Here is a 25998-nt window from a genome sequence, read left to right on the forward strand (position 1 = left end):
TTGACTCCCATTGTCCCCCGCCGTCCCCCATTGACCCCCCTCAGTTCCCCCTTCCCCTCCCCCCCCCTTTAAATCCTGTCCCTCCTCCCTCTGCCTCCCCCCCCTGCACCGCAGCGCCCATGAAGGTGGTTCCGGGTACGTGGGTTGAACCGGGCTGAGCCGAACCGGGCCGAGCTGAACCGGGCCGAGCCGAACTGGGCCGGGGGGAGGGGGGGGGGGGCTTTACCGGGGGGGGGGCCAGGCCCGACCGCTCTTGGGGCAGTGGGTGGATCAGGCGAGTCAAACTGAACCGGGCCGGGGAGAGAACCGGACCGAACCGAACCGAACCGGGCCAGGGGGCTTTATTGAGGGTGGAGCCGAACCGAACTGAAGGGCTTTATTGAGGGTGGAGCCGAACCGAACCGAACCGGGCCAGGGGGCTTGACCGGGGGTGGGGCCGGGTCGAACCGGGCCGGGCTGAGCCGAGCCCGATCGCTCTTGGGGCAGTGGGTGGGCTGGGCGAGTCGAACCGAACCGGGCCGGGGGGGCAGGAAGGGGAGGAGTCTAAATTAGGCCGAACTGGACCGGACCGGGCCGAGCTGAGCTGGGTCGGTATAGAGCACTTAACAGGGATGGAGCCGGGCCGAGTTGAGCCGAACCGAACCGGGAGGGATTACAACATACGGGGTAGAACCGAGCAGACCCGAACCGGACCGGGCAGAGGGGGCGGGGCACGAGAGGTGGAACAGGACCGAGCCGAACCGAACCGGGTCTCTTTGCAGTGTGAACGGGGGGTGAAACCGAACCGAACCGGGGGCTGTTGGCAATGTGAGGGGGGGTGAAACTGGGCCGAGCCGACTCGGAACAGGCCGAAAGGGCGAGGACATGAGGGGCAGAACCGAACCGAACCGGGTCTCTTTGCAGGGCGAACGGGGGGTGAAACCGAACCGAACCGGAACGGAAGGGGTTACAGCGGAGAGGGCGGAGCCGAGCCGGGGGGGGTGGGGTGGGGTTAGAGCCGGGGGGGGGGGCGGTGCCCAAAGGGGGGCGGTGCCGGGCTGAGCCGAACCGAACCGAACCGAACCGAACATGTCGGAGCCCGGCGCGCTGTTCCCGTCGCTGGTGGCCGCGGGTCACGCGGCGTCACTCGCTCTCGCGTGGCGCTGGAGGAGCCGCGCTCAGGGCGGGGGGGGCGAAGGTGAGTGAGGGGGTGAGGGGGGGGGGGGCGGGACCCCCGGCAGGAAACGCCCCCAACGAGGCCCCTCCCCCACCCGGACACGAAGCTCCGCCCCTTGGCGGTGGGGATGGGGGGGATGGGGGGGAGTTGGGGAGTTCCCGTTGTTGCCCCCCCCCCCCCGTGTTCCGAGGTGTCCCCCCCCCCCCCCACTCGTGTTCCCCCTGGATCCCCCCCCCACGTCCCCATGTTGTGTGTCGCCCCCCCCCCCCGTGTCTCCCCCACGTCCCCATGTTGTCACCCCCCACCGTGTCCCCCTGTGTCCCCCCTATTCGACCCCCCCCCTCATGTCCCGAGGTGCCCCCCCCCCCCCCCACTCGTGTCCCCCCCTGGACCCCCCCATGTCTCCATGTTACGTCCCTTCGCCCCTCCCTGCTGTGTCCCCCCATATCCCCCCTATCGACCCCCTCCCATGTCCCCCCATATTCCCCCTATTCGACCCCCCCATATTCCCCCTATTCGACCCCCCCATATTCCCCCTATTCGACCCCCCCATATCGCCCTTATTCAACCCCCCCGTGTCCCCCTATATCCCCCCTATTCGACCCCCCTATATCCCCCCTATTCGACCCCCCCATATCCCCCCTATTCGACCCCCCCATATCCCCCCTATTCGACCCCCCATATCCCCCCTATTCGACCCCCCCATATCCGCCCTATTCGACCCCCCATATCCCCCCTATTCGACCCCCCCATATCCCCCCTATTCGACCCCCCCATATCCGCCCTATTTGACCCCCCCCTCCCATGTCCCCGTTGTCCCGTCCTTCACCCCCCCCCCCCGCCCCATAGTCTCCACATGCCGCAGGTGTCAGCGCTCAGGGGGGTGGGGGGGCGGCAGGGGGGGTCGGGACGGATCAAAACCAACCCCAATTACCATCCTAATCCCATCCCAACCCTAATCCCATCCCAACCCTAATCCCATCCCAACCCTGATCCCATCCCAACCCTAATCCCATCCCAACCCTAATCCCATCCCAATCCCATCCCAATCCTAATCCAAATCCAATCCCATCCTAATCCCATCCCAATCCCATCCTAATCCAAATCCAATCCCATCCCAATCCTAATCCCATCCCAATCCCATCCCAATCCCATCCCAATCCTAATCCAAATCCAATCCCATCCTAATCCCAGTCCTAATCCCATCCAAACCCCAACCCAATCCTGTTCCCATCCCAATCCCAATCCCATCCTAATCCCATCCCAATCCCAATCCCATCCTAATCCCATCCAAACCCCAGCCCAATCCTAATCCAATCCTAATCCCAATCCTAATCCTATTCAAACCCCATTCAATCCCATCCCAATTCCATCCCAATCCCAACACCCATCCCATCCCATCCTGATCCCAATACCCTTGCAACCCAATCCTAATCCCATCCCAACCCCCAGCCCTCCCCAACCCCATCCAATCCCAATCCCATCTCAATCCCATCCCAACCCCCACCCTATCCCTATCCTAATCCCAACCTCCATCCCAACCCCATCCAATCCCAATCCCATCTCAATCCCATCCCAACCCCCATCCCATCCCAATCCTAATCCCACCCCATCCCAATCCAAATCCCACCCCATCCCAATCCAAATCCCATCCCATCCCAGTCCCCATCCTAATCCCATCCCAATCCTAATCCCACCCCATCCCAGTCCCCATCCTAATCCCATCTCAGTCCCCATCCTAATCCCATCCCAATCCAAATCCCATCCCATCCCAGTCCCCATCCTAATCCCATCCCATCCCAACCCTAATCCCATCCCAACCCTAATCCCATCCCAACCCTAATCCCATCCCCATCCTAATCCCATCCCAATCCTAATCCCACCCCATCCTAATCCCATCCCAATCCTAATCCCATCCCATCCCAATCCTAATCCCATACCAATCCTAATCCCACCCCATCCCAGTCCCCATCCTAATCCCATCCCAATCCCCATCCTAATCCCATCCCAATCCTAATCCCATCCTAATCCCATCCCAATCCTAATCCCACCCCATCCTAATCCCATCCCAATCCTAATCCCATCCCAGTCCCCATCCTAATCCCATCCCAATCCTAATCCCACCCCATCCCAACCCTCACCCTATCCTAATCCCCATCCTAATCCAATCCCATTCCCAATCCCATTCCCAATCCCATTCCCAATCCCATTCCCAATCCCATTCCCAATTCCATTCCCAATCCCATTCCCAATCCCATTCCCAATCCCATCCCATCCTAATCCCAGTCCCAGCAGCTCAGTGGTGGCTGTGGTTCATCTGGGGCCATTTGGGGTCATTTGGGGCCACGATTTCAGATGGGGCCGTTGAGCAGCAGCTGCTGTGCCACAGTGGGGTCAATTGGGGCCATTTGGGTTCAGATCTGACAGTTTTGGTGTCATTTTGGGGCCATTTTGGTGCATTTTGGGTTCTGTTCTGACATTTTAGGTCCATTTTGGGTCCATTTCAGTGCCATTTTGGGGGCATTTGGGTTCAGCTCTGACAGTTTTGGTGTCATTTTGGGGCTGTTTTGGGGCCATTTTGGTGCATTTTGGGTTCTGTTCCGACAGTTTTGGGTCCGTTTTGGTGCATTTGGGTTCTGTTCTAACATTTTTGTGCCATTTTGGGTCCACTTCAGTGCCATTTTGGGGGCATTTGGGTTCAGCTCTGGCAGTTTTGGTCCCATTTGTGTCCCATTTTGGTGCCATTTTGGGGGCATTTGGGTTCAGCTCTGTTAGTTTTGATCCATTTTGGTGTCATTTGGGTTCAGCTCTGGCAGTTTTGGTCCCATTTGTGTCCCATTTTGGTGCCATTTTGGGGGCATTTGGGTTCAGCTCTGACAGTTTTGGTCCCATTTGTGTCCCATTTTGGAGCCATTTGGGACCATTTGGGTTCAGCTCTGAAAGTTTTGGTGTCATTTTGGTGCCATTTTGGGGGCATTTGGGTTCAGATCTGACAGTTTTGGTCCCATTTGGGTCCCATTTTGGGGCCATTTGGGTTCAGCTCTGAAAGTTTTGGTGTCATTTTGGGGCCATTTTGGAGCCATTTGGGTTCAGCTCTGTTAGTTTTGATCCATTTTGGTGTCATTTGGGTTCAGCTCTGACAGTTTTGGTCCCATTTGGGTCCCATTTTGGGGCCATTTTGGTTCCATTTGGGTCCTGTTGTGACAGTTCTGGTGCCATTTTGGTGCCATTTTGGTTCTGTTCTGACATTTTGGTGCCATTTAGATTCAGCTCTGACAGTTTTGGTGTCATTTTGGAGCCGTTTTGGGGCCATTTTGGTGCATTTTGGGTTCTATTCTGACATTTTTGTGCCATTTGGGTTCAGCTCTGACAGTTTCAGTCCCATTTGGGTCCCATTTTGGTGCCATTTTGGTTCTGTTCTGACATTTTGGTGCCATTTGGGTCCCATTTTGGGGCCATTTTGGTGCCATTTGGGTTCAGCTCTGACAGTTCTGGTCCCATATTGGTGTCATTTTGGGGCCATTTTGGTGCCATTTGGGTTCTGTTCTGACATTTTGGTGCCGTTTGGGTTCAGCTCTGACAGTTTTGGTGTCATTTTGGGGCCATTTTGGGGCCATTTTGGGGCCATTTTGGTGCCATTTGGGTTCTGTTCTGACATTTTGGTGCCATTTAGATTCAGCTCTGACAGTTTTGGTGTCATTTTGGGGCCATTTTGGTGCCATTTTGGGGCCATTTTGGTGTATTTTGGGTTCTGTTCTGACATTTTGGTGCCGTTTGTGTTCAGCTCTGACAGTTTTGGTGTCATTTTGGGGCCATTTTGGGGCCATTTTGGTGTATTTTGGGTTCTGTTCTGACAGTTTTGGTGCCATTTTGGTGTCGTTTTTGGGCCGTTTTGGGGTCATTTTGGTGCATTTGGGTTCTGTTCTGACAGTTTAGGTTTCATTTTGGGTCCATTTTGATGCCATTTGGGTTCTGTTCTGACATTTTGGGTCCATTTCAGTGCCATTTTGGTGCCATTTTAGGGGCATTTGGGTTCAGCTCTGACATTTTGGTGCCATTTGGGTTCAGCTCTGACAGTTTTGGTGTCATTTTGGTGCAGTTTTGGTGCCATTTGGGTTCTGTTCCGACAGTCTTAGTGCCATTTAGGTCCCATTTCAGCCCCATTTAGGTCCCATTTCGCTCCTATTTTGCTCCCATTTTGGTGCCATTTTGCTCCCATTTCAGCCCCATTTCAGTCCCATTTCGCTCCTATTTTGGTGCCATTTCAGCCCCATTTCAGTCCCATTTTAGCCCCACTTCAGCCCCATTTTGGTCCCATTTTGCTCCTATTATTTTGGTGCCATTTTGGCCCCATTTCAGCCCCATTTTGGTCCCATTTCAGTCCCATTTTGATCCCATTTTGGTGCTATTTTGGTGCCATTTTGCTCCCATTTCCATCCCATTTCAGTGTCATTTTGGTCTCATTCCAGTGCCATTTCGGTTCTGTTTTGGCCTCATTTTTGTCCCATTTTGGTCCCATTTTGGTGCCATTTCAGTCTCATTTTAGTGGCATTTCAGCCCCATTTTGGTCCCATTTTGCTCCTATTATTTTGGTGCCATTTTGGTCCCATTTTAGCCCCATTTCAGTCCCATTTTGGTCCCATTTTGGCACCATTTTGGTGCCATTTCAGCCCCATTTCAGCCCCATTTCAGTCCCATTTTGATCCCATTTTGGTGCCATTTTGGTCCCATTTTCGCCCCATTTTGGTCTCATTTTGGTTTCACTTCAGAGCCATTTCTATGCTATTTTGGTCTCATTTAAGTCTGATTTCAGTGCCATTTTGGTCCCATTTTGAACCCATTTCAGCCCCATTTTGCTCCCATTTTAGCCCAATTTCAGTCCCATTTTGCTCCCATTTTAGCCCCAATTCAGCCCCATTTTGGTCCCATTTTAGCCCCATTTCAGCCCCATTTCAGTCCCATTTTGCTCCAATTCTGGTCCCATTCTGCTCCCATTCTGCTCCCATTTCGAAGCTATTTTGATCCCATTTTGGTGCCATTTTAATGCCATTTTAATGCCATTTTGGCCCCATTTCAGCCCCATAAGTTTCCATTTCTTTTCCTCCTACACTCAGTGACTCATTTCCCCCCCCCCCCTCCCATTCCAGCCCCATTTTGGTCCCATTTTGCTCCTATTTCAGCCCCACTTCAGCCCCATTCTGCTCCCATTTTAACCCCATTTCAGCCCCATTTTGGTCCCGTTTTGCTCCTATTTCAGCCCCATTTCAGCCCCATTCTGCTCCCATTTTAACCCCATTTCAGCCCCATTTTGCTCCCATTTTGGTCCCGTTTTGCTCCTATTTCAGCCCCATTTCAGCCCCATTCTGCTCCCATTTTAACCCCATTTCAGCCCCATTTTGGTCCTGTTTTGCTCCTATTTCAGCCCCATTTCAGCCCCATTCTGCTCCCATTTTAACCCCATTTCAGCCCCATTTTGCTCCCATTTTAGCCCCATTTTGCTCCCATTTTAGCTCCAAATCAGCCCCATTTTGCTCCCATTTCAGCCCCATTCTGGTCCCATTTCAGCCCCATTTTGATCCCATTTCGATGCTATTTTGGTGCCATTTTGGCCCCATTTCAGCCCCATAAGTTTCCATTTCTTTTCCTCCTACACTCAGTGACTCATTGCCCCCCTCCCCTCCCATTTCAGCCCCATTCTGCTCCCATTTTACTCCCATTTCAGCCCATTTTGGTGCCATTTCGGTGCCGTTTCAGCCCCATAAGTTTCCATTTCTTTTACTGCTCTCAGTGACTCATTTCCCCCCCTCCCCCTCCCATTTCAGCCCCATTTTGGTCCCATTTTGCTCCTATTTCAGCCCCATTCTGCTCCCATTCTGCTCCCATTCCAGCCCCATTTTGCTCCCATTTTAGCTCCAAATCAGCCCCATTTTGCTCCCATTTCAGCCCCATTTCAGCCCCATTTTGCTCCCATTCTGGTCCCATTTCAGCCCCATTTTGGTCCCATTTCGATGCTATTTTGGTGCCATTTTGGCCCCATTTCAGCCCCATAAGTTTCCATTTCTTTTCCTCCTACACTCAGTGACTCATTTCCCCCCCTCCCCTCCCATTCCAGCCCCATTTTACTCCCATTTCAGCCCATTTTGGTGCCATTTCGGTGCCATTTCAGCCCCATAAGTTTCCATTTCTTTTGCCGCTCTCAGTGACTCATTTCCCCCCCCCCCCCCCTCCCATTTCAGCCCCATTTTGGTCCCGTTTTGCTCCTATTTCAGCCCCATTTCAGCCCCATTTTGCTCCCATTTTAACCCCATTCCAGCCCCATTTTGCTCCCATTTTAGCTCCAAATCAGCCCCATTTTGCTCCCATTCCAGCCCCATTTCAGTCCCATTTTGCTCCCATTCCGGTCCCATTTTACTCCCATTTCGAAGCTATTTTGATCCCATTTTGGTGCCATTTTAATGCCATTTTGGCCCCATTTCAGCCCCATAAGTTTCCATTTCTTTTCCTCCTACACTCAGTGACTCATTCCCCCCCCCCCCCCTCCCATTTCAGCCCCATTTTGCTCCCATTTTAGCCCCATTTTGGTCCCGTTTTGCTCCCATTTTAACCCCATTTCAGCCCCATTTTGGTCCCATTTTGGTCCCATTTCAACCCCATTTCAGCCCCATTTTGCTCCCATTTTGGTCCCATTTTGCTCCTATTTCAGCCCCATTTCAGCCCCATTCTGCTCCCATTTTAACCCCATTTCAGCCCCATTTTGGTCCCATTTTGCTCCTATTTCAGCCCCATTTCAGCCCCATTCTGCTCCCATTTTAACCCCATTTCAGCCCCATTTTGGTCCCATTTCAGCCCCATTTCAGCCCCATTCTGCTCCCATTTTAGCCCTATTTCAGCCCCATTTTGGTCCCATTTTGCTCCTATTTCAGTCCCATTTCAGTCCCATTTTACTCCCATTTCGATGCTATTTTGATCCCATTTTGGTCCCATTTTGGCCCCATTTCAGCCCCATAAGTTTCCATTTCTTTTCCTCCTACACTCAGTGACTCATTCCCCCCCCCCCCCCCTCCCATTTCAGCCCCATTTTGGTCCCATTTTGCTCCTATTTTAGCCTAATTTCAGCCCCATTTTGGTCCCATTCTGCTCCCATTCTGGTCCCATTTTAGCCCCATTTCAGCCCCATTTTGGTCCCATTCTGCTCCCATTTTGCTCCCATTCCAGCCCCATTTCAGTTCCATTTTGCTCCCATTCCGGTCCCATTTTGCTCCCATTTCGATGCTATTTTGATCCCATTTTAATGCCATTTTGATCCCATTTTGGCCCCATTTCAGCCCCATAAGTTTCCATTTCTTTTCCTCCTACACTCGGTGACTCATTTCCCCCCCTCCCCTCCCATTTCAGCCCCATTTTGGTCCCATTTCAGCCCATTTTGGTCCCATTTCGGTGCCATTTCAGCCCCATAAGTTTCCATTTCTTTTGCCGCTCTCAGTGACTCATTTCAGCCCCATTTTGGTCCCATTTTAACCCCATTTCAGCCCCATTCTGCTCCCATTTCAACCCCATTTTAGCCCCATTTTGCTCCCATTTTGGTCCCGTTTTGCTCCTATTTCAGCCCCATTTCAGCCCCATTTTGCTCCCATTTTAGCCCCATTTTGCTCCCATTTTGGTCCCATTTTGCTCCTATTACAGCCCCATTTCAGCCCCATTTTGCTCCTATTTTAGCCCAATTTCAGCCCCATTTTGGTCCCATTTTGCTCCTATTTCAGCCCCATTCTGCTCCCATTCTGCTCCCATTCCAGCCCCATTTTGCTCCCATTTCAGCCCCATTTCAGTCCCATTTTGCTCCCATTCTGGTCCCATTTCAGCCCCATTTTACTCCCATTTCGATGCTATTTTGATCCCATTTTGGTCCCATTTTGGTCCCATTTTGGCCCCATTTCAGCCCCATAAGTTTCCATTTCTTTTACTGCTCTCAGTGACTCATTTCCCCCCCCCCCCCTCCCATTTCAGCCCCATTTTGGTCCCATTTTGCTCCTATTTTAGCCCAATTTCAGCCCCATTTTGGTCCCATTCTGCTCCCATTCCAGCCCCATTTTGCTCCCATTTTAGCCCCATTTCAGCCCCATTTTGGTCCCATTCCAGCCCCATTTCAGTCCCATTTTGCTCCCATTCCGGTCCCATTTTGCTCCCATTTTGATGCTATTTTGATCCCATTTCGATGCCATTTTAATGCCATTTCAGTCCCATTTCAGCCCCATAAGTTTCCATTTCTTTTCCTCCTACACTCAGTGACTCATTCCCCCCCCCCCCCCCTCCCATTTCAGCCCCATTTTGGTCCCATTTTGCTCCTATTTTAGCCCCATTTCAGCCCCATTTCAGTCCCATTTTGCTCCAATTCTGGTCCCATTCTGGTCCCATTCTGCTCCCATTTCGAAGCTATTTTGATCCCATTTTGGTGCCATTTTAATGCCATTTTGGCCCCATTTCAGCCCCATAAGTTTCCATTTCTTTTCCTCCTACACTCAGTGACTCATTTCCCCCCCTCCCCTCCCATTCCAGCCCCATTTTACTCCCATTTCAGCCCATTTTGCTCCCATTTTGGCCCCATTTCAGCCCCATAAGTTTCCATTTCTTTACCGCTCTCAGTGACTCATTTCCCCCCCCCCCCCCCCCTCCCATTTCAGACCCATTATGCTCCCATTTTAACCCAATTTCAGCCCCATTTTGCTCCCATTTTGGTGCCATTTTGCTGCCATTTTGGTGCCATTTCAGCCCCATAAGTTTCCATTTCTTTTACTGCTCTCAGTGACTCATTCCCCCCCCCCCCCCCCTCCCATTTCAGCCCCATTTTGGTCCCATTTTGCTCCTATTTTAGCCCAATTTCAGCCCCATTTTGGTCCCATTCTGGTCCCATTTTAGCCCCATTTCAGCCCATTTTGGTCCCATTCTGGTCCCATTTCAGCCCCATTTCAGCCCCGTTTTGGTCCCATTCTGCTCCCATTCTGGTCCCATTTTAACCCCATTTCAGCCCCATTTTGGTTCCATTCTGGTCCCATTTCAGTCCCATTTCGCTACCATTCCAGCTCCATTCCAGTCCCATTTTGCTCCCATTTCGATGCTATTTTGATCCCATTTTGCTGCCATTTCGGTGCCATTTTAGCCCCATTTCAGCCCCATTTTGGTCCCATTTTGCTCCTATTTCAGCCCCATTTCAGCCCCATTTCAGTCCCATTTCGCTCCCATTCCAGCTCCATTCCGGTCCCATTTTGGTGCCATTTCGATGCTATTTTGATCCCATTTTGCTGCCATTTCGGTGCCATTTCAGCCCCATAAGTTTCCATTTCTTTACGGCTCTCAGTGACTCATTTCCCCCTATATCTCAGTTTACTCCCGTTGCCATGGACCCCCCCTATTTCCCCCTGTCTCAGTTTATTCCCGTTACCAGGTTCCCCCCTATTCCCCCTATTTCCCCCTCTATCTCAGTTTATCCCCATTACCATGTTCCCCCCTATTCCCCCTATTTCCCCCTATATCTCAGTTTATCCCCATTACCAGGTTCCCCCCCTATTCCCCCTATTTCCCCCTATATCTCAGTTTACTCCCGTTCCCATGGACCCCCCCTATTTCCCCCCCCGTTTGTAGCCCCGCGGTCGCGGTTTCTGGGCCGGGTCCTTTGTGGGGGGGCGGTGACTCACGGAACCGCAGGAAGCGCCGACGGGGGGACACTCACACACCGGGAATGTGGGGGGAGGGAGGGGGCACCGTATGGGGCACAGCTCAGTGCTATGGGGCACTATAATGTGCTATGGGGCACCATAATGTGCTATGGGGCACAGCTCAGTGCTATGGGGCACCACAGTGTGCTATGGGGCACCATAATGTGCTATGGGGCACCACAATGTGCTATGGGGCACCATAATGTGCTATGGGGCACCGCAGTGTGCTATGGGGCACCATAATGTGCTATGGGGCACAGCTCAGTGCTATGGGGCACCGTATGGGGCACCATAATGTGCTATGGGGTACTGCTATGGGGTACTGCTATGGGGCACCATAATGTGCTATGGGGCACCCATATGGGGCACCACAGTGTGCTATGGGGCACCATAATGTGCTATGGGGTACTGCTATGGGGTACTGCTATGGGGCACCATATGGGGCACAGCTCAGTGCTATGGGGCACCATATGGGGTACTGCTATGGGGCACCACAGTGTGCTATGGGGCACCGTATGGGGCACAGCTCAGTGCTATGGGGCACTGCTATGGGGCACAGCTCAGTGCTATGGGGCACTGCAATGTGCTATGGGGCACCACAGTGTGCTATGGGGCACCATAATGTGCTGTGGGGCACCATATGGGGCACAGCTCAGTGCTATGGGGCACCATAATGTGCTATGGGGCACTGCAATGTGCTATGGGGCACCACAGTGTGCTATGGGGCACCATAATGTGCTATGGGGCACCATATGGGGCACAGCTCAGTGCTATGGGGCACCGCTATGGGGTACTGCTATGGGGCACCACAGTGTGCTATGGGGCACAGCTCAGTGCTATGGGGTACTGCTATGGGGTACTGCTATGGGGCACCACAGTGTGCTATGGGGCACCGCTATGGGGTACTGCTATGGGGCACCCATACGGGGTACCATATGGGGCACCACTATGGGATACTGCTATGGGGCACCATATGGGGCACCGCTATGGGGCACAGCTCAGTGCTATTGGGCACTGCTATGGGGCACCACAGTGTGCTATGGGGCACCATAATGTGCTATGGGGCACCACAATGTGCTATGGGGCACTGATATGGGGCACCACAGTGTGCTATGGGGCACCACAATGTGCTATGGGGCACCATAATGTGCTATGGGTGCTGCTATGGGGCACCACAGTGTGCTATGGGGCACCACAATGTGCTATGGGGCACCACAATGTGCTGTGGGGCACCACAATGTGCTGTGGGGCACAGCTCAGTGCTATGGGGCACCACAATGTGCTATGGGGCACTGATATGGGGCACCACAGTGTGCTATGGGGCACCACAATGTGCTATGGGGCACCATAATGTGCTATGGGGCACCCATATGGGGCACCACAGTGTGCTATGGGGCACAGCAATGTGCTATGGGGCACCACAATGATGTGCTATGGGGCACTGCTATGGGGCACCACAGTGTGCTATGGGGCACCACAGTGTGCTATAGGACACTGCTATGGGGCACCATAATGTCCTATGGGGCACCACAATGTGCTATGGGGGAGTGCTATGGGGCACCACAATGTGTTATGGGGGAGTGCTATGGGGCACCATAATGTGCTATGGGGCACCACAATGTGCTATGGGGGAGTGCTATGGGGCACCATAATGTGCTATGGGGCACCACAATGTGCTATGGGGGAGTGCTATGGGGCACCATAATGTGCTATGGGGCACCACAGTGTGCTATGGGGCACCACAATGTGCTATAGGACACTGCTATGGGGCACAACAATGTGCTGTGGGGTACTGCTATGGGGCACCACAATGTGCTATGGGGGAGTGCTATGGGGCACCATAATGTGCTATGGGGCACCATAATGTGCTATGGGGCACCCATATGGGGCACCACAGTGTGCTATGGGGCACCATAATGTGCTATGGGGTACCACAGTGTGCTATGGGGTACTGCTATGGGACACAGCTCAGCTCTATGGGGCACAGCTCAGCGCTATGGGGCACAGCTCAGTGCTATGGGGCAGAGCTCTGTGCTATGGGTCACAGCTCTGTGCTATGGGGCACTGCTCAGTGCTATGGGGCAGAGCTCTGTGCTATGGGGCACAGCTCAGCGCTATGGGGCACAGCTCTGTGCTATGGGTCACAGCTCTGTTCTATGGGGCAGAGCTCTGTGCTATGGGGCTTCCCATGGTGTCCCCGCTCCACATCAAGGCTGCCTTCCCCACAGATGCTGGCAGCCCCACCACGCCCCACCCCTTATCTGTGCACAGCAGATGGGGCGTGTGGGGCTGTGCTATGGGGCAGTGCTATGGGGCAGGGCTATGGGGCAGTGCTATGGGGCTGTGCTATGGGGCTGTGCTATGGGGCAGTGCTATGGGGCAGTGCTATGGGGCTGTGCTATGGGGCAGTGCTATGGGGCAGTGCTATGGGGCTGTGCTATGGGGCAGTGCTATGGGGCTGTGCTATGGGGCAGTGCTATGGGGCTGTGCTATGGGGCTGTGCTATGGGGCAGTGCTATGGGGCAGTGCTATGGGGCTGTGCTATGGGGCAGTGCTATGGGGCTGTGCTATGGGGCTGTGCAATGGGGAAGCAATGTGGGGCTGTGCTATGGGGCAATGCTATAGGGCAGTGCTATAGGGCTGTGCTATGGGGCAGTGCTATGGGGCAGTGCTATGGGGCTGTGCTATGGGGCAGCATTATAGGGCGCTATGGGCTGTGCTATGGGGCTGTGCTATGGGGCATTGCTATGGGGCTGTGCTATGGGGCAGTGCTATGGGGCAGCGCTATGGGGCTGTGCTATGGGGCAGTGCTATGGGGCAGTGCTATGGGGCAGTGCTATGGGGCTGTGCTATGGGGCAGTGCTATGGGGCAGTGCTATGGGGCTGTGCTATGGGGCTGTGCTATGGGGCAGCGCTATGGGGCAGCGCTATGGGGCTGTGCTATGGGGCTGTGCTATGGGGCAGTGCTATGGGGCAGCGCTATGGGGCTGTGCTATGGGGCTGTGCTATGGGGCTGTGCTATGGGGCAGTGCTATGGGGCTGTGCTATGGGGCTGTGCTATGGGGCAGTGCTATGGGGCTGTGCTATGGGGCAGTGCTATGGGGCTGTGCTATGGGGCAGTGCTATGGGGCTGTGCTATGGGGCAGTGCTATGGGGCAGTGCTATGGGGCAGTGCTATGGGGCTGTGCTATGGGGCAGTGCTATGGGGCTGTGCTATGGGGCAGTGCTATGGGGCAGTGCTATGGGGCTGTGCTATGGGGCAGTGCTATGGGGCTGTGCTATGGGGCTGTGCTATGGGGCAGTGCTATGGGGCAGTGCTATGGGGCAGTGCTATGGGGCTGTGCTATGGGGCTGTGCTATGGGGCAGTGCTATGGGGCTGTGCTATGGGGCAGTGCTATGGGGCTGTGCTATGGGGCAGTGCTATGGGGCTGTGCTATGGGGCAGTGCTATGGGGCAGTGCTATGGGGCAGTGCTATGGGGCTGTGCTATGGGGCAGCGCTATGGGGCTGTGCTATGGGGCTGCGTGGGCGTGGCCTAAACGAGACGGTGGGCGTGGCCTGATGAGTTATTGGGCGTGGCCTGGCTGACAACGGTCGTGGTTTAAAGAGGGAGTGGGCGTGGCCTGTTGAGGGAGTGGGCGTGGCCTAACGAGGTGGGCGTGGCCTAATGAGGGTGTGGGCGTGGGCTAATGAGGAATGGGCGTGGCCTAAAGAGGAGTGGGCGTGGCCTGTGTGACAGTGGGCGTGGCTTAACGAGGGAACAGGCGTGGCCTAAGGAGGGATGGGCGTGGTTTAAACTAGGGAGTGGGCGTGGCTTGGGTGAGCGTGGGCGTGGCCTGATGAGGGACTGGGCGTGGCCTGGGTGACAGTGGGCGTGGTCTAATGAGAGAGTGGGCGTGGCCTGGGTGACAGTGGGAGTGGTTTAAAAGATGGAGTGGGCGTGGCCTAATGAGGAATGGGCGTGGCTTAATGAGATAGTGGGCGTGGCCCAACGAGGAATGGGCGTGGCTTAATGAGATAGTGGGCGTGGCCCAATGAGGAATGGGCGTGGCCTAACGGGAGAGTGGGCGTGGCCTGTTTGACAACAACCGTGGTTTAAAGAGGGAGTGGGCGTGGCCAATAGGGGGATGGGCGTGGCCTAACGTGTGAGTGGGCGTGGCCTAAAGCGGGAGTGGGAGTGGCCTTATGTGTGGAGACCATGCGAAGGGGAAAGTGGGCGTGGCCTAACGAGTGGAGAAGACATGAATGGAAAAGTGGGCGTGGCCTAAGGGAAACGTGGGCGTGCCGTAAACGAGAGGGAGTGGGCGTGGCCTAATAAGGGAGTGGGCGTGGCCTGCGTGGCAATGGGCGTGACTTATGTGTCAGGGGGCGTGGCCTAACGAGGGGCGGGGCTTTGCGGTAGGTGCGGGTGGAGCAGGAAGAGGCAGTGGGCGTGGCCTAACGAGGAGTGGGCGTGGCCTAACCTAGAGTGGGCGTGGCCTAACGAATGGATGGGCGTGGCCTAATGTGACAGTGGGCATGGCCTAATGGGGGAGTGGGCGTTGTCTGACGACTGGGGCCCATATGAATGGGAAGTAGGCGTGGCCTAACATGGAATGGGCGTGGCATGCACGGCAGTGGGCGTGGCCTAACGAACGGGTGGGCGTGGCCTGCGTGCCGGTGGGCGTGGCCTAACCAGTGGGGACCGAGCAAAGGTTAAAGTGGGCGTGGCCTAAGGGAACAATGGGCGTGGCCTAATGTGACAGTGGGCGTGGCCTAACGAGTGGGGACTAAACGGAGGAGAAGTGGGCGTGGCCTAACGAGGGAGTGGGCGTGGCCTAAACGGCGGTGGGCGTGGCCTGCGCGACAGTGGGCGTGGCTTATGTGAGAGTGAGCGTGGCCTAGCGAGTGAAGAAGATATGAATGGAAAAGTGGGCGTGGCCTGCGTGGCATTGGGCGTGGCCTAAGGGAAAAGTGGGCGTGCCATAAAGGAGAGGGAGTGGGCGTGGCCCAATAAGGGAGTGGGCGTGGCCTAACGACGGGGAGGGCGTGGCCTAAGGAGCGGGACCGCATGAATGTTAAAAGTGGGCGTGGCCTAAGGCGGGAGTGGGCGTGGCCTAACGAGGAGTGGGCGTGGCCTAACGAGGAGTGGGCGTGGCCTGCGCGTCAGTGGGCGTGGCTTAATGTGGACGCGGGCGCGGCTTACGTGACAGTGGGCGTGGCTTAATGCGGGAGTGGGCGTGGCTTAATGTGGGAGTGGGCGTGGCCTAACGACGGGACTAAACGAAGGGAAGGGGGCGTGGCCTAACGAGGTGTGGGCGTGGCCTGCGCGTCAGTGGGCGTGGCTTAATGTGGATGCGGGCGCGGCTTACGTGTGAGTGGGCGTGGCTTAATATGGGAGTGGGAGAGGCTTAATGTGGGAGTGGGCGTGGCTTATGTGGGAGTGGGCGTGGCTTAATGTGGGAGTGGGCGCGGCTTGTGGAGGGGCGGGGCGTTGCTGTTGGTGCGGGATCGACTCGGTGCGGGCGGAGGATGGAGGGGAGCAGGAAGAGAAACGTGGATCTGAGCGGCAGGATGTGCTGTGCCGGTCCGTGAGGGGATATGGGGCGATATGGGGGGTAATGGGGGGATATGGGGGGATATGGGGTGATGTGGGGCCATGTGGGGCTGGGAATGGGGCAGGAGGGGGCGGTGTGTGTGGGGCAGAGACAGGGGGGGTGGGAGCGGGGCCAGAACGGAGGCCACGCCCACTATGGGGAGGCCACGCCCACTATGGGAGGCCACGCCCACTATGGGAGGCCACGCCCACTATGGGGAGGCCACGCCCACTATGGGGAGGCCACGCCCACGGTGTGGGGCAGAGCACCCGGATGTGGGGCAGGGAAGCCATAATATGGGGCAGAGAGGCCATAATGTGGGGCAGAGAGGCCATAATATGAGGTAGAGTGCTGCCATGTGGGGCAGAGAAGCCATAATATGGGGCAGAGTGCTGCCATGTGGGGCAGAGAGGCCATAATATGGGGCAGAGCACCCGGATGTGGGGCAGGGAAGTCATAATATGGGGCAGAGAGGCCATAATGTGGGGCAGAGAGGTCATAATATGAGGTAGAGTGCTGCCATGTGGGGCAGAGAGGGCACAGAATGGGGCAGAGAAGCCATAATATGGGGCAGAGAGGCCATAATGTGGGGTAGAGCACCTTGATGTGGGGTAGACAGGCCATAATATGGGGTAGACTGTTGTGATGTGGGGCAGGGAGGCCATAATATGGGGCAGAGAGGCCATAATGTGGGGTAGAGTGCTGTGATGTGGGGCAGAGAGGCCACAGTGTGGGGCAGAGAGGGCATAATATGGGGCAGAGTGCAGCTATGTGAGGCAGAGAGGCCATAGTGTGGGGCAGAGAAGCCACAATGTGGGGCAGAGAGGCCATAATATGGGGTAGAGTGCTGTGATGTGGGGCAGAGAGGGCACAATGTGGGGCAGAGAGGCCACAGTGTGGGGCAGAGTGCAGCTATGTGGGGTAGAGGGATCACAGTGTGGGGCAGAGAGGCCACAGTGTGGGGCAGAGTGCAGCGATGTGGGGCAGAGGGACCACAATGTGGGGCTGAGAGGCCATAGTGTGGGGCAGAGCGCTGTGATGTGGGGCTGAGCCCCATAGAGCAGCAGTTGTGGGTCGGGTTATGGGGCTGAGCCCCATAGAGCAGCAGTTGTGGGTCCAGTTATGGGGCTGAGCCCCATAGAGCAGCAGCTGTGGGTCCGGTTATGGGGCTGAGCCCCATAGAGCAGCAGTTGTGGGTCCAGTTATGGGGCTGAGCCCCATAGAGCAGCAGTTGTGGGTCCGGTTATGGGGCTGAGCCCCATAGAGCAGCAGTTGTGGGTCCGGTTATGGGGCTGAGCCCCACAGAGCAGCAGTTGTGGGTCGGGTTATGGGGCTGAGCCCCATAGAGCAGCAGCTGTGGGTCCGGTTATGGGGCTGAGCCCCATAGAGCAGCAGTTGTGGGTCCGGTTATGGGGCTGAGCCCCATAGAGCAGCAGCTGTGGGTCGGGTTATGGGGCTGAGCCCCATAGAGCAGCAGTTGTGGGTCCGGTTATGGGGCTGAGCCCCATAGAGCAGCAGCTGTGGGTCTGGTTGTGGGGCTGAGCCCCATAGAGCAGCAGTTGTGGGTCGGGTTATGGGGCTGAGCCATCTGGGTGGTGAATCCGGGTCGGGTTATGGGGCAGAGTCCATGTGGGGCGGTGCACGGCGGGCAGGATGTGGGGCACGGCCGATCTATGGGGCGGAGCCCAACTTAGGGGCTCTTATGGGGCAGAGCTCATAGTGGTTATGGGGCACTTATGGGGCAGAGCTCATAGTGGTTATGGGGCTCTTATGGGGCAGAGCTCATAGTGGTTATGGGGCACTTATGGGGCAGAGCTCATAGCACAGTGGTGATGGGGCACTTATGGGGCAGAGCTCATAGTGGTTATGGGGCACTTATGGGGCAGAGCTCATAGTGGTTATGGGGCACTTATGGGGCAGAGCTCATAGTGGTTATGGGGCACTTATGGGGCAGAGCTCATAGTGGTTATGGGGCTCTTATGGGGCAGAGCTCATAGTGGTTATGGGGTACTTATGGGGCAGAGCTCATAGCACAGTGGTGATGGGGCACTTATGGGGCAGAGCTCATAGTGGTTATGGGGCACTTATGGGGCAGAGCTCATAGTGGTTATGGGGCACTTATGGGGCAGAGCTCATAGTGGTTATGGGGCACTTATGGGGCAGAGCTCATAGTGGTTATGGGGCACTTATGGGGCAGAGCTCATAGTGGTTCTGGGGCACTTATGGGGCAGAGCTCATAGTGGTTCTGGGGCACTTATGGGGCAGAGCTCATAGTGGTTATGGGGCACTTATGGGGCAGAGCTCATATTGGTTATGGGGCACTTATGGGGCAGAGCTCATAGCACAGTGGTGATGGGGCACTTATGGGGCAGAGCTCATAGTGGTTATGGGGCACTTATGGGGCAGAGCTCATAGTGGTTATGGGGCACTTATGGGGCAGAGCTCATAGTGGTTATGGGGCTCTTATGGGGCAGAGCTCATAGTGGTTATGGGGCACTTATGGGGCAGAGCTCATAGCACAGTGGTGATGGGGCACTTATGGGGCAGAGCTCATAGTGGTTATGGGGCACTTATGGGGCAGAGCTCATAGTGGTTATGGGGCACTTATGGGGCAGAGCTCATAGTGGTTATGGGGCTCTTATGGGGCAGAGCTCATAGTGGTTATGGGGCACTTATGGGGCAGAGCTCATAGCACAGTGGTTCTGGGGCACTTATGGGGCAGAGCTCATAGTGGTTATGGGGCACTTATGGGGCAGAGCTCATAGCGGTTATGGGGCACTTATGGGGCAGAGCTCATAGTGGTTATGGGGCACTTATGGGGCAGAGCTCATAGTGGTTATGGGGCACTTATGGGGCAGAGCTCATAGCGGTTATGGGGCACTTATGGGGCAGAGCTCATAGTGGTTATGGGGCACTTATGGGGCAGAGCTCATAGTGGTTATGGGGCACTTATGGGGCAGAGCTCATAGCGGTTATGGGGCACTTATGGGGCAGAGCTCATAGTGGTTATGGGGCACTTATGGGGCAGAGCTCATAGTGGTTATGGGGCACTTATGGGGCAGAGCTCATAGTGGTTATGGGGCACTTATGGGGCAGAGCTCATAGTGGTTATGGGGCACTTATGGGGCAGAGCTCATAGTGGTTATGGGGCACTTATGGGGCAGAGCTCATAGCGGTTATGGGGCACTTATGGGGCAGAGCTCATAGTGGTTATGGGGCACTTATGGGGCAGGCCCCACAGCTCGGTGGGGTGTCGTAGTTATGGGGCAGAGCACCACGTGACCGCACTTATGGGGCGGAGCCAGCGGCCCTTAAGCCCCGCCCATATCACCGAGGCCACGCCCCCTTCCACGAGGCCCCGCCCCCATTTCCGCTGTAGCGCCACGCGGTGGGGGGGGGCAGTTGTGGGTCCCGATCTATGGGGTGGGCGGGGTCGCTATGGGGCTGGAGGAGGGCACTGGGGGTGCTGAGCCCCATAAGTGTGGGTCCTCAGACCCCCATGTGTGGAGCTGGGAGTGCTGAGAGCCCTATGTGTGGGGCTGGAGGTGTGGAGCAACCCCACGTGTGGGCCCTATGGCTCCTTAGCCCCATAAGTGTGGGGCTGGGAGTGCTGAGCCCCCCATGTGTGGGTCCTAAGGGTCCTGTGCCCCATGTGTGGCTTCTATGCCTGCCCTGCCCCATAAGTGTGGCTCCTCTGGGTTCCCTGCCCCATAAGTAAGTTTGGGGCTGGGGATCCCCCCCATAAGCGTGGCTCCTGTGGGTACTGTGCCCCATAAGTGTGGGGCCGGGGATCTCTCCCCATAAGTGTGGGTCTTATGGGTACTGTGCCCCATAAGTGTGGGGCCGGGGATCTCTTCCCATAAGTGTGGGTCCTGTGCCCCATAAGCGTGGCTCCTGTAGGTCCCGTGCCCCATAAGTGTGGCTACTATGGGTCCTGTGGGTCCTGTGCCCCCTAAGCGTGGCTCCTCTGTGTTCCGTGCCCCATAAGTGCGGCTCCTATGGGTCCTGTGGGTCCTGTGCCCCCTAAGCGTGGCTCCTGTAGGTCCCGTGCCCCATAAGTGCGGCTCCTATGGGTCCTGTGGGTCCTGTGCCCCCTAAGCGTGGCTCCTGTAGGTCCCGTGCCCCATAAGTGCGGCTCCTATGGGTCCTGTGGGTCCTGTGCCCCCTAAGCGTGGCTCCTGTAGGTCCCGTGCCCCATAAGTGCGGCTCCTATGGGTCCTGTGGGTCCTGTGCCCCATAAGCGTGGCTCCTGTAGGTCCCGTGCCCCATAAGTGTGGGTCCTGTGGGTTCCGTGCCCCATAAGTGTGGGTCCTGTGCCCCATAAGTGTGGGGCCGGGGATCTCTCCCCATAAGTGTGGGTCCTGTGCCCCATAAGCGTGGCTCCTGTAGGTTCCGTGCCCCATAAGTGTGGGTCCTGTGCCCCCTAAGCGTGGCTCCTGTAGGTCCCGTGCCCCATAAGTGCGGCTCCTATGGGTCCTGTGGGTCCTGTGCCCCATAAGCGTGGCTCCTGTAGGTTCCGTGCCCCATAAGCGTGGCTCCTGTAGGTTCCGTGCCCCATAAGTGTGGGTCCTGTAGGTCCCGTGCCCCATAAGTAATTGTGTGGCCGGGGATCCCCCCTAAGCGGCGCTATGGGGCGGAGCTGTGGGGCGGCCCCGAAGGGGTTAAGGGGAATTCCTGTGGGTGTGGGGGGGGCTCCGCCCCGCGCACCTCGGCCGGGAGGGGCCGCTCCGCCTCAGCCCCACACCAGCGCCCCATAGCGCAGCCCCATAGCAGCAGCAGCGCCCCATAGAGCAGCCCCATAGAGCAGTCCCATAGCTCAGCCCCATAGCTCAGCCCCATAGAGCAGCCCCATAGAGCAGCCCCATAGCTCAGCCCCATAGCACAGCCCCATAGAGCAGCCCCATAGAGCAGCCCCATAGAGCAGCCCCATAGAGCAGCCCCATAGAGCAGCCCCATAGAGCAGCCCCATAGCGCAGCCCCATAGAGCAGCCCCATAGAGCAGCCCCATAGCGCAGCCCCATAGAGCAGCGCCCCATAGCTCAGCCCCATAGAGCAGCCCCATAGAGCAGCCCCATAGCTCAGCCCCATAGAGCAGCGCCCCATAGCTCAGCCCCATAGAGCAGCCCCATAGCACAGCCCCATAGAGCAGCCCCATAGAGCAGCCCCATAGCACAGCCCCATAGCTCAGCCCCATAGAGCAGCGCCCCATAGCTCAGCCCCATAGAGCAGCCCCATAGCACAGCCCCACACCAGCGCCCCATAGCAGCGCCCCATAACTCAGCCCCATAGCACAGCCCCATAGCAGCGCCCCATAGAGCAGCCCCATAGCAGCACCCCATAGCAGCTCCAGTGCCCCATAGCACAGCCCCATAGAGCAGCCCCATAGCAGCTCCAGTGCCCCATAGCAGTGCCCCATAGCAGCTCCAGTGCCCCATAGCAGTGCCCCATAGCAGCTGCAGCGCCCCATAGAGTTGTTAAGGCGCCGCCCTATAGCAGCGCCATGTCCCGGGCTGTGGGGTTGGATCCCGCTGTGGGGCTGAGCGGATCCGAGGAGAATGTGTGGGGCGCCGTGCTCAGAGATACCGACGGACGGAAAGGTGCGAGGGGGGGGATCTGTGGGGCGGGGGGGGGATGTGGGGCGGGAGGATGTGGGGGGTGGGGGGAAGTAATGTGTGGGGCGGGGGGGTGGATCTGTGGGGCAGGGGGGTGGATCTGTGGGGCAGGGGGGGATGTGTGGGGTGGGAGGATGTGGGGGGTGGGGGGGGGATCTGTGGGGTGGGGATGTGTGGGGCAGGGGGGATCTGTGGGGTGGGGATGTGTGGGGCAGGGGGGATCTGTGGGGTGGGGATGTGTGGGGCAGGGGGGATCTGTGGGGTGGGGATGTGTGGGGCAGGGGGGATCTGTGGGGTGGGGATGTGTGGGGCAGGGGGGATCTGTGGGGTGGGGAGGGATGTATGGGGCGGGGGGGGAAATGTGTGAGGCGGGGGGGAAGTAATGTGTGGGGTGGGAATGTGTGGGGTGGGGGGGAGCAATGTGTGGGGCGGGGGGGGGATGTGTGGGGCGGGAGGGGTTGGGGGGGACAGGGGGGGATTGTGGGGCGGGGGGGTGGGGCAGAAGTAATGTGTGGGGCTGTGAGGGGGTGGAGGGGACAGTGGGATGTGTGGGGCGGGGGGGAATGTGTGGGGTGGGGGGGATTTGTGGGGCAGTGGGGCATTGAGGGGGATGGGGAGGGTAGTGTGTGTGTGGGGTAAAGTGTGGGGTGGGGCGGCAATCAATGGGGGGAGATGTGTGGGGCAGTGTGTGGGGTGTGGGGGAGTAATGTGTGGGGCAGTGGGGGGCAACGGGGGATGTGTGGGGCGGGGGGGAATGTATGGGGTGGGGGGGGATGTGTGGGGCAGTGGGGGGCATGTGTGGGGTGGGGGTTGGGGAGGAAGTGTGGGGTGGGGGGAAGTAATGTGTGGGGCAGTGAGGGGGGTGGGGGGCAATAGGAGGGATGTGTGGGGCAGCGTGTGGGGTGGGGGGAGGTAATGTGTGGGGCAGTGAGGGGGGTGGGGGGCAATAGGAGGGATGTGTGGGGCAGCGTGTGGGGTGGGGGGAGGTAATGTGTGGGGCAGTGAGGGGGGTGGGGGGCAATAGGAGGGATGTGTGGGGCAGCGTGTGGGGTGGGGGGAGGTAATGTGTGGGGCAGTGAGGGGGGTGGGGGGCAATGGGGGTATGTGTGGGGTAATGTGTGGGGGGCTGGGGGGATCGTGGTGGGGTTGGGGGGGCAATGAGGTGGGTGTGGGGGGCTGGGGGGGGAATGTATGAGGGGTGGGGGGGGGATGTGTGGGGTGGGGGCAATGGGGTGGATGTGTGGGGCAATGAATGGGGCAGTGTGTGGGGTGGGGGGCAGAGTGTAGGGATGTGGGGCAGAATGTGGGGATGTGGGGCAGAGCGCCGCAATGTGGGGATGTGGGGCGGAGCACAGAGATGTGGGGCAGAATGTGGTGATGTGGGGCAGAGCGCTGCAATGTGGGGATGTGGGGCAGAGCACAGAGATGTGGGGCAGAATGTGGTGATGTGGGGCAGAGCACCGTCATGTGGGGATGTGGGGCAGAGCACAGAGATGTGGGGCAGAGCGCTGTGATGTGGGGATGTGGGGCAGAGCACTGCAGTATGGGGCAGAATGTGGTGATATGGGGCAGAATGTGGTGATATGGGGCAGAGCACCGTAATGTGGGGATGTGGGGCAGAGCACAGAGGTGTGGGGCAGAATGTGGGGATGTGGGGCAGAGCGCCGCAATGTGGGGATGTGGGGCAGAGCACAGAGATGTGGGGCAGAGCGCTGTGATTTGAGGATGTGGGGCAGAGCACTGCAATATGGGGCAGAATGTGGTGATATGGGGCAGAGCACCGTCATGTGGGGATGTGGGGCAGAGCACAGAGGTGTGGGGCAGAATGTGGTGATGTGGGGCAGAGCGCCGCAATGTGGGGATGTGGGGCAGAGCACAGAGATGTGGGGCAGAGCACTGTGATATGGGGCAGAGCACCGTGATGTGGGGATGTGGGGCAGAGCACCGCAATATGGGGCAGAATGTGGCGATGTGGGGCAGAGCGCCGCAATGTGGGGATGTGGGGCAGAGCACAGAGATGTGGGGCAGAGCGCTGTGATGTGGGGCAGAGTGCTCTGATGTGGGGCAGAGCGCTGTGATGTGGGGCAGAGCGCCGTAATGTGGGGATGTGGGGCAGAGCACCGCAATATGGGGCAGAATGTGGCGATGTGGGGCTGAGTGCTGTGATGTGGGGCAGAACGTGGTGATGTGGGGCAGAGCACCGTAATGTGGGGATGTGGGGCAGAGTGCTGTGATTTGAGGATGTGGGGCAGAGCGCTGTGATGTGGGGCAGAACGTGGTGATGTGGGGCAGAGCACCGTAATGTGGGGATGTGGGGCAGAGTGCTGTGATGTGGGGCAGAGTGCTGTGATGTGGGGCAGAGTGCTGTGATGTGGGGCAGAGCGCCGTAATGTGGGGATGTGGGGCAGAGCACCGCAATATGGGGCAGAATGTGGCGATGTGGGGCTGAGTGCTGTGATGTGGGGCAGAGTGCTGTGATGTGGGGCAGAGCACCGTAATGTGGGGATGTGGGGCAGAGTGCTGTGATTTGAGGATGTGGGGCAGAGCGCTGTGATGTGGGGCAGAACGTGGTGATGTGGGGCAGAGCACCGTAATGTGGGGATGTGGGGCAGAGTGCTGTGATGTGGGGCAGAGTGCTGTGATGTGGGGCAGAGTGCTGTGATGTGGGGCAGAGCGCCGTAATGTGGGGATGTGGGGCAGAGTGCTGTGATGTGGGGCAGAACGTGGTGATGTGGGGCAGAGCGCCGCAATGTGGGGATGTGGGGCAGAGCACAGAGATGTGGGGCAGAGCGCTGTGATGTGGGGCAGAGCACCGTAATGTGGGGATGTGGGGCAGAGTGCTGTGATGTGGGGCAGAACGTGGTGATGTGGGGCAGAGCACCGTCATGTGGGGATGTGGGGCAGAGTGCTGTGATTTGAGGATGTGGGGCAGAGCGCTGTGATGTGGGGATGTGGGGCGGCCCATGGCGGTGTTCTTTGGTTCACTTGTGGGGCAGAAGCCCCATCATGCGGCAGCCGTGGGTCAGGATGTGGGGCAGAACATGGCGGTGTTCTTTGGTTGAGTTGTGGGGCAGAAGCCCATCATCTTTTGGGTCAGGATGTGGGGCGGTGTCCCCAGGTTGGGTTATGGGGCAGAGTCCATGTGGGGTGACGCGGCGGGCGGGATGTGGGGCACGGCCCTGCTTTGTGGTGGCCCTGAGTTACACTTATGGGGCTGAGCCCCACGGTGCTGTGGGGTCGGTGGGGCAGCGCTATGGGGCAGGGCTGCCAGCAAGAGATGGGCTCTGCAGTTTCGCTATGGGGCTGAGCCCCACATTGCTGAGCTTATGGGGCACAGCCCCATTTTGTGGAGGTTATGGGGCAGGGCCCCACATTGCTGAGGTTATGGGGCAGAGACCCCCATTGAGGAGGTTATGGGGCAGAGCCCCCTATTGTGGAGGTTGTGGGGCAGAGCCCGTAGTGGGTTGGGGTCCCATGGTTAAGCTATGGGGCAGATCCCCACATTGAGGAGGTTATGGGGCAGAGTCCCCCATTGGAGAGGTTATGGGGCAGAGCCCCACATAGAGCTGGTTATGGGGCAGAGCCCACGGTGCAGGGGGGTCTCATGGTGAAGTTATGGGGCAGAGCCCCACATAGAGCTGGTTATGGGGCAGAGCCCACGGTGCAGGGGGGTCTCATGGTGAAGTTATGGGGCAGAGCCCCACATAGAGCTGGTTATGGGGCAGAACCCATGGTGGGGTGGGGTCCCATGGTTAAGCTACGAGGCAGACCCCCACATTGAGGAGGTTATGGGGCAGAGTCCCCCATTGGAGAGGTTATGGGGCAGAGCCCCACATAGAGCTGGTTATGGGGCAGAGCCCACGGTGCAGGGGGGTCTCATGGTGAAGTTATGGGGCAGAGCCCCACATAGAGCTGGTTATGGGGCAGAGCCCACGGTGCAGGGG

The 25998-nt window shown here is 57.5% G+C and overlaps 1 protein-coding gene across 1 annotated transcript in view; it reads left to right on the forward strand.

Moving 5' to 3' along the window:
- Positions 1-1010: 1010 nt before the first annotated feature.
- The window catches only part of LOC146751588 (plectin-like), a 91927-nt gene continuing 66939 nt past the window's right edge, over positions 1011-25998 (forward strand). Inside the window, exon 1 of the mRNA XM_085533971.1 lies at positions 1011-1177. Coding sequence (XP_085390097.1) covers positions 1069-1177 — 109 coding nt within the window. The 5' untranslated portion in view covers positions 1011-1068. The remainder of the gene's footprint in view (positions 1178-25998) is intronic.

Source organism: Coturnix japonica, unplaced genomic scaffold (assembly GCF_054131305.1).
Source record: "Coturnix japonica strain WE unplaced genomic scaffold, WE-NBRP24 Scf072, whole genome shotgun sequence".
NCBI classification, from domain to species: Eukaryota; Metazoa; Chordata; class Aves; order Galliformes; family Phasianidae; genus Coturnix; species Coturnix japonica.